General features: G+C 44.0%; 1 protein-coding gene across 1 annotated transcript; it reads right to left on the reverse strand.

Annotated features, from left to right (window-relative positions):
* Positions 1-257: 257 nt before the first annotated feature.
* On the reverse strand, positions 258-13,694 carry tbc1d5 (TBC1 domain family, member 5). The gene is made up of 22 exons (XM_011609372.2): positions 13,558-13,694; positions 10,219-10,267; positions 9,856-9,962; positions 9,081-9,135; positions 8,844-8,952; positions 8,605-8,694; positions 8,181-8,255; positions 7,815-7,882; positions 7,601-7,703; positions 7,141-7,229; positions 6,999-7,049; positions 6,846-6,915; positions 6,564-6,736; positions 6,338-6,480; positions 6,038-6,144; positions 4,265-4,350; positions 3,555-3,862; positions 2,792-3,000; positions 2,590-2,689; positions 2,333-2,412; positions 2,005-2,253; positions 258-1,326 (listed from the first exon to the last, which is right to left on the reverse strand). Exons 3-22 carry the CDS (start codon positions 9,947-9,949, stop codon positions 1,042-1,044), a joined length of 2,544 nt encoding a protein of 847 aa, XP_011607674.2. The 5' UTR covers positions 9,950-9,962; positions 10,219-10,267; positions 13,558-13,694; the 3' UTR covers positions 258-1,041.
* Between the last annotated feature and the right edge of the window lie 2,101 nt (positions 13,695-15,795).

A 15,795-nucleotide genomic window follows, 5' to 3' on the forward strand; every position in this document is an offset into this window, starting at 1 on the left:
TGTTCGCTTATAATCAGTGAATCATATTCTAAAGAAAGAAAATCAGGTTGGCTACATAGTTTTGATTAAGGTCTTATTAACAAACACCCCTTTGCTTGATCATCAGTTGTGACGACACCTAATTTACAACGATGGTGACGTTGCATAGAGCAGCGTATGTTAATGATCTACCACTGATATTTACACAAACATGCATCTAGGAAATGGTTTGTTCATCGCCTACACAGCCATCACAACTTCCTCAGAGACACAGTAAATGCAGAGTGTTGCAATAGCAATATATTTTTATTGGTGTGGAGTTATTTATACCGACGTGCCAGCAAGGACAATCTCTGCATGTGCTGCTTTACATGGTTCCCACAGGACAGAAATAAAAAAGAAAAAGGAACTCAGATGTAACTTTAAACTGTCAATTACCACATTAAAATATCCACATACGAAGCCGTTTAAAGACTGAACCAGGAAAAAAAAACTTTTTCCATGATGAATTTTTAATCCATGAAAATAAATGTCAAAAGATTAAAAATATACATATTTTTAAAAAAACTAAACTAAACAGATCAGTCAGGTTTTCATTGAGAGATAAAGTAGTCAGAGGCACTGGTTAAGCCGACAAGAGGACAGGCAGAGAGACAGGCAGAGGTGCGACCACGTTTCCGCCCTCCTCCGAAACATTACACAACGCTCAAGCGTGGAAAAATCATCTACTGGTGAGTAAAAATTTAAAATTTGAGGTCCAACTCTTCAGAATGATCATGACGCCCTGTTTCAGTCCAGTGACAGTTGAATATAAGGAGCTACAGGTGTTAGGTCGCTAACATACAGCCTCAGGTTAGACAGGAATAAAGTGGCACAGAAGACAGGCAAAAAGGAACAGAGTATCAGGTATTTGTGACGGGCGTGTCACAGTCCACATGTGCAACTTTTAGCTAACAGCAGCTGCTCCACCAAACACTGCAGCCTCCACCTCCTCCTGCCGAGTTTCTTTTTGGATCATGACATCTCGATGGAAGAAAACTAAAGCGGACAGAGGGAGTTCCTTCACAGGTCGGCTGGGTTCACAATGGTAAAGTCTGAGTCCTTGCTGTTGGTGGAGCCCTCGTCTGGGCTGGAGGAGCCCGAAGTGATGCCCACCATCAACGGGTCCTGGAAAGTTCCTGCCGCGCCCTCCGGTTCCATTCGCACCAACCCCCGGCCCCGTCTGACGGGAGGGGTGCTGTCAGACGGGGCCGTTCCGGCTCCGTCCGCAGGCTGCAGATCTCCGTCCTGGGAAACAAGGATGTAGTCATCCCAGTTCTTCCCATCAGAGCCGAGGGAGGAAGCCACCTGAACACACAGTGACGATCAACACAACACCATTTTGTGATTTTACAAGCCTAAATCTGGAGAAAGCACGTCAACAGAAACCTGGGCTGATCTTTAAAGTGCTGCAGTGATCCTGCACCTTTAACTCGGAGCAGGATTCTATTTACTCCCACCCGCCTCCTCTAAACGCGCAGCTTTGCCTCCTTTCTCTGGGGAGAACTTAAGTGGTATCATTCAAGCAGAACTGTTTAAATTAGGCATGAAGAAGAGGAAGAACCAAAGTTACAGCTTAATGCAACAGAATACTTTACCTTGGTTTCATTATTCACACATTTTGACACTATGAGGCAGATATTTAACGTATCTATATAATCCATCCTCTACCGCATATCCCTAAGCGGGGTCGCTGGGCATATCTATCTTTTCGGAAAAATGTCAACATTTAAATATCTTTATTATCTTGTAAATGCCAGGGGCTTTAGCATTGCAACACGTTAGCATAGTTGGCTAGTCCTTTCCCAATACCAGAGTTCTTCTACGCAGCTTTTTCTCTGTTTTTGTGGTCATTACAAATCCTCAAGGTAAATAATAGACAGATTAACAAGTCTGAAACACTTTAATTAGTTACATTTAAAAAAAAGGAACTACTGTTTCCAGGTGCAGAAGTCCAGCAGCCCAGAAGAGGACTGGCTAATTAACCTGCTGCTGTGGAGGCGTCGTGGCTTGCTCCTCCTCTTCTCTCTCACTCGTGTTCGATCCGACGTCCAGACCGGAATCCCTCTTTCGCGCGACGCCTCCTTGCGGACGGTGATTGATGCTGCTCAGAACTGTGTCGCCGGCAGAGGCGGTGGAAGTGTAGTGATCGTCGGCGATGGTGATCTCTTCATTCTCCTCAGTCTCCAGCTGGCTTTGATTGAAGCGGAGCGCCCCTTTAAGAATGTCTTTGACCTGACAGATAAACACAAAAGAGAAAAATTGCTCGAAACACAACACAACAATAATGCGTGTAAAACAAGAGCAGACCTACCTGTTTGAGCCCAGCCAGTGACACCAGCACCTCATCCTCCTTCTCTATGCGTTCCTGCAGGATCACTTCCTGGATATTACCTGTGTAGCAAGAAGAAGAGAAGAAGCCACTAATGAAGAAGAGAAGCATCCCCAAACTTCCACATCTTCTGATTTACTCTTCCATATACTGCAGCGGCTCCTCAACTCAGACATTTGGAGACAAAACGTAACATTATTAAACACAAGTGATGATTTAAAGAGGCAGGTTTGACTCACAGATGTGAGTGTTCATCATCCTGGCACAGTATTTGCTCATGGCCTCCAGGTCGTTGATCTGGCCCTGCAGGAAGGACACCTGCGCTTCCAGGTCTTCCTCCTGCAGATGGAAGATGGGCACACAGCAGGAGGTGAAGGTGTGGGACAAACTGAATAAGACAGTCAAAGGAAAATCAGAAAAAGGGAAGAGGGAATGACTCACCGTCTCTTTTTTGCCCATGGACTTGCTGTGGGAGCGAGAGCGGGTGATGTTGAAGAAAGACTCCTTTTTGTTGGCGGATGGCGGAGGAGACGAGGCGCTGACGTCGCTTCCTCGAGAGGAGTGAGGAGGCGGCGAGGACGTGGACTGGCCCCGGCCACCAGTAAGGCTTTCTATACTGGGAGAAGTGCTGGCTGTCCTGGAGCTTTGGCCTGAGTAGGCAGAGAGGTAAGACCCAAAAAAATTACTGAACCTAAGTATTTCCATGACATACACACCTCTGGGTTGCCCCACCATTAAAAGGCAATCGGGTGAGTTTGACCCACAGGTAATCATTAAAAATTATGATATATGTTCTTAACTGATCCATCTGTATAAATAAAGATTTATTATTTTACAATTTAAAGGCATTTTTATTTCCTTTTAGCAAGAAGTGGTCTCCCTCTGCTGGCCAAGAGGAGGTACTACACGCTACTCAATGCACCGTGTGTAATAATTCACCCATCAACTGCCAGTCAAGCAGAAATTATCCTGACATGCAACAGGGAGAAACGAGGGGGGATGTCACACAAGCAGTTGCCATGGTAGCAGTTATGTGTGTCAGTTTGAGTCTGGGTGAAAGGACTCCCACTGAAATGGGAGCATCGACGATGCCGAACAAACCTCTGGGGGAAGTTTATCCTCACTAGGGTTAATCTGCACACGCAGCCGTAAACATAAATCTATGCTGGAACAAACCTGGACCTGCGTGTGCTCTTCTGCTCACCTTTGCTGAGATGGGCGGGCATGCTCTCGGACTTGAGCAGGCGGTAGTGCTGAGACTGGCCGTGGCTCTGAGTCAGCAGAGCAGCGGGAGCAGGTGAGGGATCGGCCAGTGGGTGAGGCAGGGCGGGTGGCGCCGACGGTGGGGACGAGGAGGAGGAGGAAGAGGAGGAGTGTATCTCAGTGTTGATCGGCGTGACGGTGCTGGAGCTGACCGAAATGGCCGGCGCGATGAGCTTTCGGCCGAAGCTGAGCAGGCTGCTGGAGACCTTGTTAATGTTGAGAGGGGCTGTTTTTGCGCTGGAGCTGGAGCTACAAGTGAGCAGAAAAGAAAGAAGATTTTCTTTAGCCTCTGAACCTTGTGGTTTTAGTTGGCGCCAAATAATTATTATAGCAAAAGTTTAAAAATATGATGCTTGGAACAGCTGTGTGCTGTTAACTTTGGTACCTATTTAAGATACTGGCTCAAACTTTAAATTGGTCATAAAAGTGCTAAATCATTTGTAACCAGCACCCTCAGGACCGTGGTCTTATCCTGGAGGAGATGCGGCCATTCAAAGGTTATTAAAGAAGTCCCAGGTTCATCCAGCCTGAGCTGTTTTTAGACTGTCTGGGTTTTACTGGTTAGCCCAGACACTCATTCTGAGCTTCTCATGAGCTAAACATTTAAAAGTGGAAGCTTATCCGAAGCCTGCCATTGCTTTTGGACCTTACCGGGTCTTGTTCATCAGATCAGCGCCCCTTGTTTTGTAGTAGTCCAGATTTTGCTGGAACTGGTAGTTGACGGGTCGTGGGTGGGTCTACAAAAGGAGGCACATAAACACCGAGTGTTGAGGAGCACAATACCCATCCCTCGAAAAAAGTCAGAGCAAAGGCGACAACGTAAGGCAAAAAACATGCACGCCTGGATGTTTGTGAGTCAGCGCGAATCAGCAACATCCATCCGCTATCGTGGATGATGCCATCACGCCACCCCAGGTGTTACACGTGACGCCAATCTGGTGTGACGCGGCCGTCCACCTGGGGGGGAATCGCTGTCACGGCAGATCTGGATACTCATCTCGGGAGAATGACGGACAAAAGTGTGGGGAGCCGTTTTAGCGCACGGCTCATTGAACTCGGAGGAAGAACACAAACATATTGTGCTGGGACAGCGATGCATTAGCAAAGGTCATAAACAAATCAGACACGTGGAAATGCGGCCGGCGGCTGGTTTACACGAAGACGGTTTAGGCTCTAAGACTGCTTATAAAGCTCATAATAATACAAAACTAACAATAATAATTGTAACACATACATTATAACTGGCAGAACAATAATTAAAGTACGTACTTGCTAACTTCAACAAATGCACTGATGACAGCAGCCTGGGGTGACAAAATGTTGGCATTTCCAGATTTTCAGTGATAAACATTGTGGCATCTATGTATGGTATATCTGGAGCTTCTCTTTTTCATATTAACTGCTCTTCCGCTTCACGTGTTTATTAGAGGTACTTTCAATTTTCCAAATGGTGTCTGCGGAAGTGAAAATGATTGTAATGGACAAGAATTTTTGGCTTTATTGAAGAAAGCATTATAGATTAAAGAGAATAGGGTTTATCTTTCTATTTCACTTGATATCAATAGAGCAGAATAATCCAGAACAAGTAGTTTCATCATGCAGAATTTCATTTTTGTGCGATATAGTGCCCCCAGGTGGTAAAACTAAGCACTGCATCATTAGGAGAGCTACCGCATGGTTTCCATAGGGAACCAAAATCTGAGGTTTCTTTACATCTGTGTGTCAACCCACCACAATATCATGGGTACTAACTTATTTAATTATCCACAGTCAGACTATTTGAGACTCTTACATGATCAGATTATCACTCCTCAACAGCCTTGTTTACTTGATTCACAGTCTAAACGTGACCCTTTTGGTCTTTCCATCTCGTCTCATGTCTGCAGTGACTATAGCTTTCAGTGAGACAGCTTTAATGAAGGTATGCACATGTGAATGTCTCAGGAGTGATTAAAACTGCAAGTCTAGGTTCATTAATGATAAAAAGATAACAAGTTGGAATTTCAAAAAATAAAATAAAACGAAACTGTTTTGAGCATATCATTGGGAACACTGATAGGGTTTTATTTTGAAAATATGGCCAAACGAACCCCAGTCTCTCTTGAAATCAAACTGTGGCATTGTGGGGAAAAAAGAAATACCGAACCAGGAAGCAGTGGTTACTGTGTGGTGCACGGCCAGAGCGATTCAGAGCACGATCCCCCTAAACGGAGACATCGGTACAAATCCTGGCCTTTATTCTTTGGACCAGTGTAGCTCCAGTGACAGAACTTGGCAGCGCTTTGTACAAAACTGACTCCCGGCCTGACACGGTGTGTATCAGTGTAAACCCTTTAAGGGAAATGGAAGCGCAACTAACTCAGATTGTTGAGTTTGCAAAAAAAAACTGTGCAATCAGTGACAGGAGTGAGGTCGTTTGCTTACTTTGGGATCTCGGAGAAAAAGGGCTTTCTGCAACAGAGAGTTGATGTCTGCCAACGGAGGGTAGTGCATGAGGAGTCCTAGGCAGGTCTGGAAGTTACTGGCAATGACTGAAACAGATAAAACATCAAATACGCAGCCTTTCAAACACACCATCTCATTACACACATTAAACACATTAAACCAGACACAAATACATCTCTGTCTAATCCAAAAAGGGTGTTGAAAATCTGAAGTGAAGTGTGCCTCGTGAAATTGCGACGTGGTTTTATTAGATTCGTCCAGGAACAAAAGGGAACGTACGCGCGTCTCGGATGTAGAGCAGCATGGCCACGAAGATGTAGTCCACCAGGTCCAGAGTGATGCTGTCAGCGAAGAGCGCGTCCCACACCACCAGCAGGTCCTGGAGCGGAAACTCCCGGCCGAAGAGCAGACGCACCCACCGGCTGCAGGAGAGACACCAGAGGTGGCGGTTAGCACCCCGAGGAGAGCGTCTGGCACATATTGAACTCCGGGTGGCGATACTGACATGCCGTAGATCTGGGGCGCGATCTCCAGCCGGTTGAGGTGCATGTGCAGCTCGATGTCGTGCTTCTTTACCAGCTGGTCCTGGATGCGGTTGACTTTGGTCACAATGGCGACGGACGGCCCGGCGTCTTGGGGCCGAGAGAACGGAATGCTTGTCAGCATCTCCTCTTTACCCTGCAGGAGGATCGTCCATGTTACACATCTAAACGATCGCCATAATAAACACTTGTTCCTTCACGACTCAAAGTAGATCTACCGCGACATGATTGTAGCTCGGACGAACCTTTCTCACTTCCCTCTCGAAGCTGGAAAACCAAGGCTCTGCTGTCTCCATCAGCTGCGAGAGCATGGCGCTGCGGACAAAGGTTAGCGCGTGTGGGAGGGAGCGAAAGGGGAGGATTGGAACCAATTTAGATTTGAAAAGATTTCTACTCACTAAGCATCGTGCTCAAGGTACGCTGGGTTCAACAGGCACTTCATCTCCTCACTGCGAGACAAAAATAATGCAAATAAATGCAAACATCCTTCTACCTCTGCATCGACGGAGCGTGCAGATTTCGCAGCTGGGAGGGACGGACCTGGGGCTGGCCGTCTCACTGGCGTGCTGGAAGGCCTGATGGTCACAGTGCAGCACAAAGACGATGGGAGCGAGCAACTCGTGCATCCCCTGTGGGCAGAGGGAGAGGCCAAAGGAAGACATGTAGCAAGAACGAGAGCAAAAAATGATGGTTCATTTGTGGTCGGTCTCTGTTTAATAGTGATGTACGAGGTTTTTAATGCAGGGTGGCAGGTTTAATTTTGATATTGTTAGCTGCGGCACGGCCACGTGTCACTTCCAGTTTGCAATAAAGACGCTCTACTGGCAGTCTATTTATTTGGCACCTGTTGCAGACACTGATAATGATTAGGGTAGATTACAGAGGTGTTTTGTTCTTTAGATTGAACTGGCCGGACTCCCACTTCTATCCTGTGGCTGCCTTCATAACTGTCAGCATGGTTGAGCAGAACACCCCAGGTTTTCAAGCATCTCAGTCTTACCTGCTTATACAACAACTGCTCATTTTCTCTGGCATAACAAAACAGGATGTCTGTCAGTTTAGTCCTCACATCTTCGTCCTGGAAGTAGCGAATCTCAGGGAAGCTAGAAAGCAAGAAAAGGACAGAAAGATCTTTTTAACGTCGACTGCAAAAAAAACAGTATAAAATATGTATATTCCAAACCAAAGAAACAGAGAATGCTTGTGATACGGACGTTCTCAAGACGTCCTGTTTGATCATCCCCTTCAGTTCTTTGTCTTGGAAGAACTTGTTCCACGGGCTCTGCAACGAGCAGGGAAAAAAGACAAAAGCGCACAAATAATAACCTGGTTTATTTATGGATTAGAGGAGGCAACGCAAGCAATCCCAGAGGTTTTGAGAGTAGTACTGCAGAGGATTGACTTAAAAAAATTGTTTTAGATTCACACAAGAACAAGGAAAGCGCCCCAATAAAAAGTGGACTCAATTGGAAGTAAAAAGAACTTGAAATTCTGCCAAAGCATCAGTGAATCTACAGCTGCAGCGCGTCACCGTTTTAAATGATGAAAAGTAGGCTGACAGCACACAAGGATTCACTCACCCCCTCATCCTGGGACAGCGGGTTGTTGACCACCAGATCTTGCTGACCTTTGGCCTTGCGGGGGTTGGTGATGTGCTACAAAGACAACAAAATGTCAGGAACTGGTGCTGCTGCAGACATAATCCCACGATGTGACATGATTTTCTGTTGCCATGTAAAAGGCTCCAGTCTGGATTGAATCTGCTGGTTTCAGCTCAATCAGTTAGCAGCCCCTTCATAATTTATTGGGAAATGAATAATTTAGCACACAAATAATTAACTTTTAATCACCATATCTACAGAAATGTAAAATAAATAAGTGTAATATATTACTAATTAAACCAAATTACTGCAAAAACACAAAAAGCCACCGTGGCTATTTGTCATCTTTAGAATCACATTTGTCATTCTGTGGAGGACTTGAGCCCGATGGGGGCGCTCTTACCATCTCCTTGATCTTCTCATACTGGGACCGCAGCTCCCTGGTCTTGCTGATCCACTGACTCTTGTCTTCTGGAAGAACCTCCAAGTACAGCTGCAGACAGCAGCGTGCAGGTTAGCATAAGCGGCAGGCTCAGCCTCACCAAAGCAGCTCAGAAACGCAGCTCTGTATGCTGCAGTAGAACCTCGCCAAAGCCACTTTAATCGGACCTGAGCCACGGTCCCGAACTGTTTGGCAGTTACCTTCCAGCATACGCTGCGGAAGCGGCTGCTCCTCAGCCGGCCGCTGATGCCTGCCTGCCGGATCCTGGCCAGGTAATTACTGTTGAGGAACAAGTCATCCCATTCTTTCCTGCGGGGAGGAAAAGGAGATTTATGAGCGTCTCGGCCAGGAACCAGGCACAGTTTTCCAGCTAATGCATCATGCAGCAGCCGAGCAGGCGGAAGCAGTGAGCTGAGACCAGGTTCTGGACAACCCACCTGTATGAAAGAGAAGTGGACTGAGGCTGGGAGCTTCTGCCGTTCAGAGATCCTCCTGGAGACACAGAGCCCCAAACTCAACACATCGATCCAGCATTCACGGAACAGGACACAAATACACACAACAGTGGACTGATGAACTTTTTCACTGCTTCCAAACGAGCGATCAGTTACTTTCTTAAGCGTGTAGATGAGCAAAGTAAAAAGTGCCAGCAGCAGAAGAGCACAGAGAGTAACTCTCCACTGCTCGTAATGGCGGTAATAAGTCTAATTTTGGCCTGCAGGTGAACATGCACTCAAGTCAGAGAGCTGTCTATCAACATTAGTTACAGGAGGAGACCGTTCCACAGGGACACTCAGCATGAATATTCATCAGTTCCACAACATGCCAGCCCCCAACAATCTCTCTCGCTCACATGCGCAAACTCCAAAGCAGAAAAACAACCTCAGCCCGGGGCATTATCAGCCACACCACTGACTCACATTTCCCCAACGCACTAACGTTGGGTCTTTTAAATGGTCTTCTCTGCATGTCCCTTGGGACTCTGCTGCTCTACAGCTGATCATTGGACCAGCAGCAGCACACAAATGTTCCCAAAACGACGGAAAAAGACTGAACATAAAGACTTGATTGGAAAGAAATTGATTTGAGTCTTTATATATATTCTCTTGTGCTAATGTATGCAAATAAATAGATGATTTCCTCCATCTGCCAGATCAGAATAGAAGTTTTAGCACTGCATTAATGTAAGCCGTGAGGAGCAGGGCTGCGTACTGCTGTGGTTCTTGTTGAAGTCATGGAGCGGGTCAAAACCCGTCTCCTCATCTGCCTGGAGCGGGTGGCGGGTCTCCAAATTAGGGTGCTGCATGATCCACCAAGACCTGATGAATAAGAGGCACAGGTTACAACAAATACCCATTTATCTCATCCTCTTTATGATTATTTTTTAAACCATCACAACTGGCTTCAGTTTTTTTTTTAGATACACACCAATACTTCATGACGGGGGGGGGGGGGGGGGGGGGGTTGACCTTTGATTGCTGACTGTATCCAGAATCTAAGTGTAAACACCTCAACCCCCTGCTGCTGTCATCATACAGACCTCTGAAACTGTTTATCCTCACACTATTTACTTACCGGTCTTGTGATTCTCCTCAGCCAAGACGCAGAAAGAAAAAAGATGACTCTACAAGAAGAATAAGGAACAAATGTGAAACTCCAGAACACAGAGACAGACAGAACACAGGGTCTTAAAAGGGCCTGCGGGTGACTTAAAGAGCATGTGGATCTAAAATTAAAAATAGCATCCTGGAGAATGAGAGAGCATCAGAATCTTTTCATTTACAGTTGAAAGTGATTTCCATACAGATGCCTTATAATTTAAAAAAATAATGACCTATTGAACAGTAGCAAATAAGCTAATGAGATTAACCATGCAAACGATTTAAGGACAGGCTGTGTCATAAAACAATAAATTATACTTTGAGTCCTATCATCAAATAATACTTTTTCACGACAAACTGTGAAGTCTAATCAGTTTGTAAGTTTACCCAGGAGGAGAAGGTGGCACATGGTGTCTCCCATTGTCCTCTTAAGACTGTTGTTCCTCCAAAATTAAGTATTATTATACTGAGAGATCAGATTTGGGGGGGTTACGACAGGCATGCAGCCAATTTTCCTTAAATTGTTGAACACAGCAGCAGTTAAGACACAATTGGTTTTAATATCAACACCTAAACAGGTTAAAAGCCTTTAGTTTGGTTAAAAAAAAGAAAAAACTGTGACCCAATCTACTAGGAAATTCCAAGAACTCAAACATCTCTGAGCCCAAACTTTGCTAACAACAACCCGACTGCTGAAAAAGTTGAGCTTCCTCAGAAACATTTCAATCTAGGCTAACAGAGCCTTCTTCATCCATTTTGGGACTTTGCCACGTGATTCTAATACACGGGCGTAAAGAATAGCGGATTTCCAAACAGATTTTTCCGTTCGCTGCTTTATTAATTGTTGAAATAACACAACAAAGGCATCTCTTAAACCTATTAACTACGCAAAACGGAATTCTGGCTCCATAAATCAGGCACACAAGCCATCAAAAAATAGAAATAATTTTATATGCATAATGTATGTGCCTGTTTTCTTTGGAAACATCTGTTCTCCTCAAAGATTAATACTCCCTTTTAAGCTGAGGGGCTTTTCCTCCCTTCCCTTGTTAAAAAGGATATTATCCCACTAAATACTCGTAACTAATCCGTAACTGTAAGGAAAGACAGAGAAATGTTCCAAATAGGTGCCGCCAATAATAGCCTGTTTTTCTGAGTTTTGCTTTCAAAGACTCGGCATGAAAAGATTTGTCAAATTCTCCCGAGTAACAGTCAACCCACAAAGAATATTAATTTATATCATCATCTTATGACCGAATCTGAATTGCAAAAAAGGTGTCAAAAGATATTTTGAGGAGCATTTTTCCCTACAGATCCGCACGCTCATCCAGAGCTTCGTCCGATCTCTCTGAAAATAAAAAGGCGTTCCGAAATACCTAAAAGCTGCATCGTGCGCTTGCGTTTCTGCGTCGTTTATGAATGACGGAGGAATGATGTGGTTAAACACACACAGGCTAGTACAACCTTGCCTGAAGTGAGTCATCTCCCATTTTGATTATTTCCTCTCAGAGTCGAACACGAAGTGACATTCTAACTTTACTGCGTTAAAAAAAATGGAGGCAAATCAGCCTGTGCATAATTTAATCCTCAGCACCTGGAGACATTTCAATAATTCAAAGCACGAACCTTTCATGAAATAATCAAATCAATACATAATGAAATGCCTAAATAAATCAGGAGACAAATAACACTGCATCCATCTGTTCTGAGGTAGAAGATCTGTTTGGACTTACTCTAATTTGGGGAGCCAATTTGTAAGCGAGTCTGTGCTTGTGTGTGCATGTGTGTCTCTGTGTGTGCTGCTTATGTAAATACAACACTGGAGGCACAAGTCTTAAGCAACTGATCCCACTTTGAACCTTTCTATTCAACAATAACATTGAATTTCCATTAATTTAAGTGGTTATTATGTATTAAAAGGGGTAGAACTTATTTATGATATTATTATCAAACCCCTATGAGCAAATTTCAGGATGATAAGCAGAGCAATGTTCTTGAATCATTATTAACTTCACCAGAGAGGACAGACCAAGACTTGTTCACCAAGTCTGAAACTAAAGTCAGATTACGTGAAATTGCTGAAGTATCACGTACGTTTTACTGAAGTGCGCTAAAGGTTCCGGGAAGACATGCAAATGATATGTAACTACAGACAAGCTGACATTTAACATTTAAGCATTACCTCAGTGACAGTGGTGTCCTTAAGGCATAAAGTGTTCACATAGAAATATGCAGAGAGAAATCTGGCAGGAAGCGCCGCCTTTATTGGTATTTACAGTTGGAGCCCAAGACTGCAAATTAGTTACTGTGAATGCAACACCCTAACTAAATAAACTCACATGCCTCTACTTCTGCACGCAGCATGAGCCCAGAAGCTTTCACAGTCACATGATCAGCAAGTGGTTGAGAGCATGCTTGAGACCTTAACCTTGGCAAAATGCTGCATATTTTCTGAGTTCACAGCCAACAGTAATTAAGTCTGAGAGCTGCAACATCTCAACACATGCTTACAAGAATACAACCTAAAAAGAGGAACCGATAAAAATACATTTGTACTGTAAGAGTCAGAATGAGCAATTAATCTGTCAGGTTTAATGATGAGAAGACAACTCTCAAACCTCTTCTGCAGCCTATTTCCTCTCACTATAGTGACAGCCAGTGCAGACGTGAAGAAGATGCTAGTTACACTCTTTTCTAATGCAGAAGGAGGGAATTAGTATCTGAAAACTTTCTGTCCCAGTACACATGTACTAGTTAGTCTGCATAAAGAGTCGGCGGACTTGCACTGTCCTGGATTTATCCTCCGAGCTGTCAGGCAAAATCAGCCTGGAAAACCCAGCTCAAAACCAAGGATATGGCCCAGATTGTAACCACCATCAATTATATTACCATCTACCAGCAGAGACAACGTGTTTCTTTTAATCTCAAGATAAGACGATCATTTCAAATGAAGGCGTAATTCGTCTGTAAAGCAACGCGAGTCACAAACCACAGCAAACACGTCCGAACACAGCGCGACTAGCTAGCCAGCGTGGGATAAACACGCACAGCCACGGCTAAAGTCCCCTAACAAGCACAGAATGACCAGAAGGTGCTGCTGGTGTCGACCAATTTGTAACTGACTGTGTCAGGAAGTAAGTAAACGAACGTGAAGTTAGCTCGGCTGTTAGCAAGTTGCAAGCCAATCTGTCCGCAGGCCTGTTCTTACTTCGGACACAGTTGCCCAGACCAACTGATAACACATGCACTAGCGAGCGAGATGACGTGAATATAAGTGCGACGGTACACACATAGTCATAGAATTTCCAGATACCTGAATAGATCATGCAGGACTCTTCATTCTGCTCTTGTAGACCGTGTGCTGATTTGTAAACAGTAGCAGGTCAGGCGGATGTGCGGATGATCAGCTGACTGGTCATGTGACCTGAGGGAGGCGATGCCTCTCTCTCTGTCTGCAGGTAGAACTTCCTGGTACCGCGGTCCGGTATTTGTTCACCTGCGATCAGCACCGCAGATATGCGGGAGCGTGTTGCTGTCAGCCAAGCACAAAAGTGTCTGGTTATTAACCAGGCGTAATGTTTTAATATTCAACGCTTTTATATTCAAGTTATCATGGTCTAACACGGTATGGAAACGTGAAACAGAAATCTATACGATGGAATAACAGAAGGAACATCGTCTTCTTCTGTTTCACTGGATGCTCGAACTTGCGCCGCCAGTGGCATAAATGAGAAACTGCAAAGCAATATATGGTTCTGAACATACATACATACATACATACATACATACATACATACATACATACATACATACATACATTATATTGCCTTCTGCCATAAATCTTTTTTCCCTGACAAAATGAATCACTATTATCAATGAATGGGAATTAATCGTCATTAATCCGCCCATCCATCTGTCAACCTCCATTTATTCCAAATAAGGATACTGGGAGTTCTGGATCCCAGCGGAAAGATGCAGGACTACACACTGAAAGGATGGAATAGCAGGAACACGCCATTTATTCACACTCTCCATACTGACTCTAATTACATTTAAATTGTAATAATATCCCAAAACATTGCCAAGTTTTTGCAATTCATAATAGATATGGAAAATGACTATCATATGACATCAAATGATTCTAATATTTTATCAATGTTCTTTAATATGAATGAGCTGGATGTTAGATATCAACATGATGGCCTGTTGATCAAAATATACATTTATATTTGTTTTAATTAACGCGTAGTAATGCCTCACAGCCCTGATTTGTGTCACCAAAACTCGCTTTTTGACACTTAATTTCCATTCCATCACATTTTATTTGATAAAGCTCATGCTAAACTTTTACATCCTCGGCTAAAACACCCCTAATTTTGCATGTTTCAAAGGAAAAGAGAGAAAGATAGCAACGCACTGCGGTATGATCACACCATTCTGAACACACATCACAAATGAGCCAGAACATGGCTCCACAGTGTTAATTACTGGGACTTAATTGCAGCAATTTTTGAGGTCAGACAAGACAAGCTTCTCTGTAGAGTGCTTTTATAAAGCAGCTTCACTTTAAAGTGAGTCTCACCGGCAGAAAAATGGGGGAGGAAAACACAAAACGTAAAGAAAAGGCCAATGCTAACATTAGATTGCAATAATAACAATGTGTGCATGCATGTGTGTGTGTGTGTGTGTGTGTGTGTTTGGGGGTGGGGGGTAACATAAAGCAGTCATCATTACCATTTCCATCATAATCAGAGGAATGGCATTTAGGTGGCACCATTATCATCATTATTATAGCTAATATTACTTATGATGAGGCTTTCATGGCTTTTTGTTGGCCCCGACTAAAGTATTGCCATGGAAACAGATGACAGAAAAGAGCACAGCTTTATCAAATTACTCCATAAAGATATTCTGACCAAATGGGGCTTGAATGTTCCGCCATAAAAAGTCCCAGTTAGAGAGCTGCAGTCTGGCAGCATCAATGGTGGTTTAAATGTTTTAATCTAGAAAGAGAAACGTGTAAGATAAATAATAAAGCACTGAGGGACGCGTGACCATCACAGACCTGCTGCTACAGAGATCGGGAGCAGTACAGAAGAGTTTTGTCTGGTGGCTGGAAACAATGAGAACTATTCATCATTTCATTAGAGGAAAGTATTTAAGGAGCATATTATGGTTCTATTTTTATACAGAACACAGAAGGAACATCAGAACCATTGAGTGAATCTCTAATACGCATTTACGATAATAAAACGAGCTTCTTGTCGCCCCTTCTGGTCCGATCAAAACGCTTTTCACCCTCAACATATCAGTGCAACATTGGAACAGTAAAAAGTACGAATGCCATCTGCTCTATTTGCTCCTTTGGGTGAAAACATGCACCTTTTATATATCTGGAAAGCACAAATAGCATGTTTGGCCCTTCAAGATATTTCAGCCGCCGTGTGATCTCAGTCAATCACGAGGAGTTTCGAACATCCTGTTCGCTGTCGGGAAGAGATTCTGTTGTCTGTATAAAAATGGCTGCATGTGAAGAAAAGCGTCTTTAAAA

Source organism: Takifugu rubripes, chromosome 12 (assembly GCF_901000725.2).
Source record: "Takifugu rubripes chromosome 12, fTakRub1.2, whole genome shotgun sequence".
NCBI classification, from domain to species: Eukaryota; Metazoa; Chordata; class Actinopteri; order Tetraodontiformes; family Tetraodontidae; genus Takifugu; species Takifugu rubripes.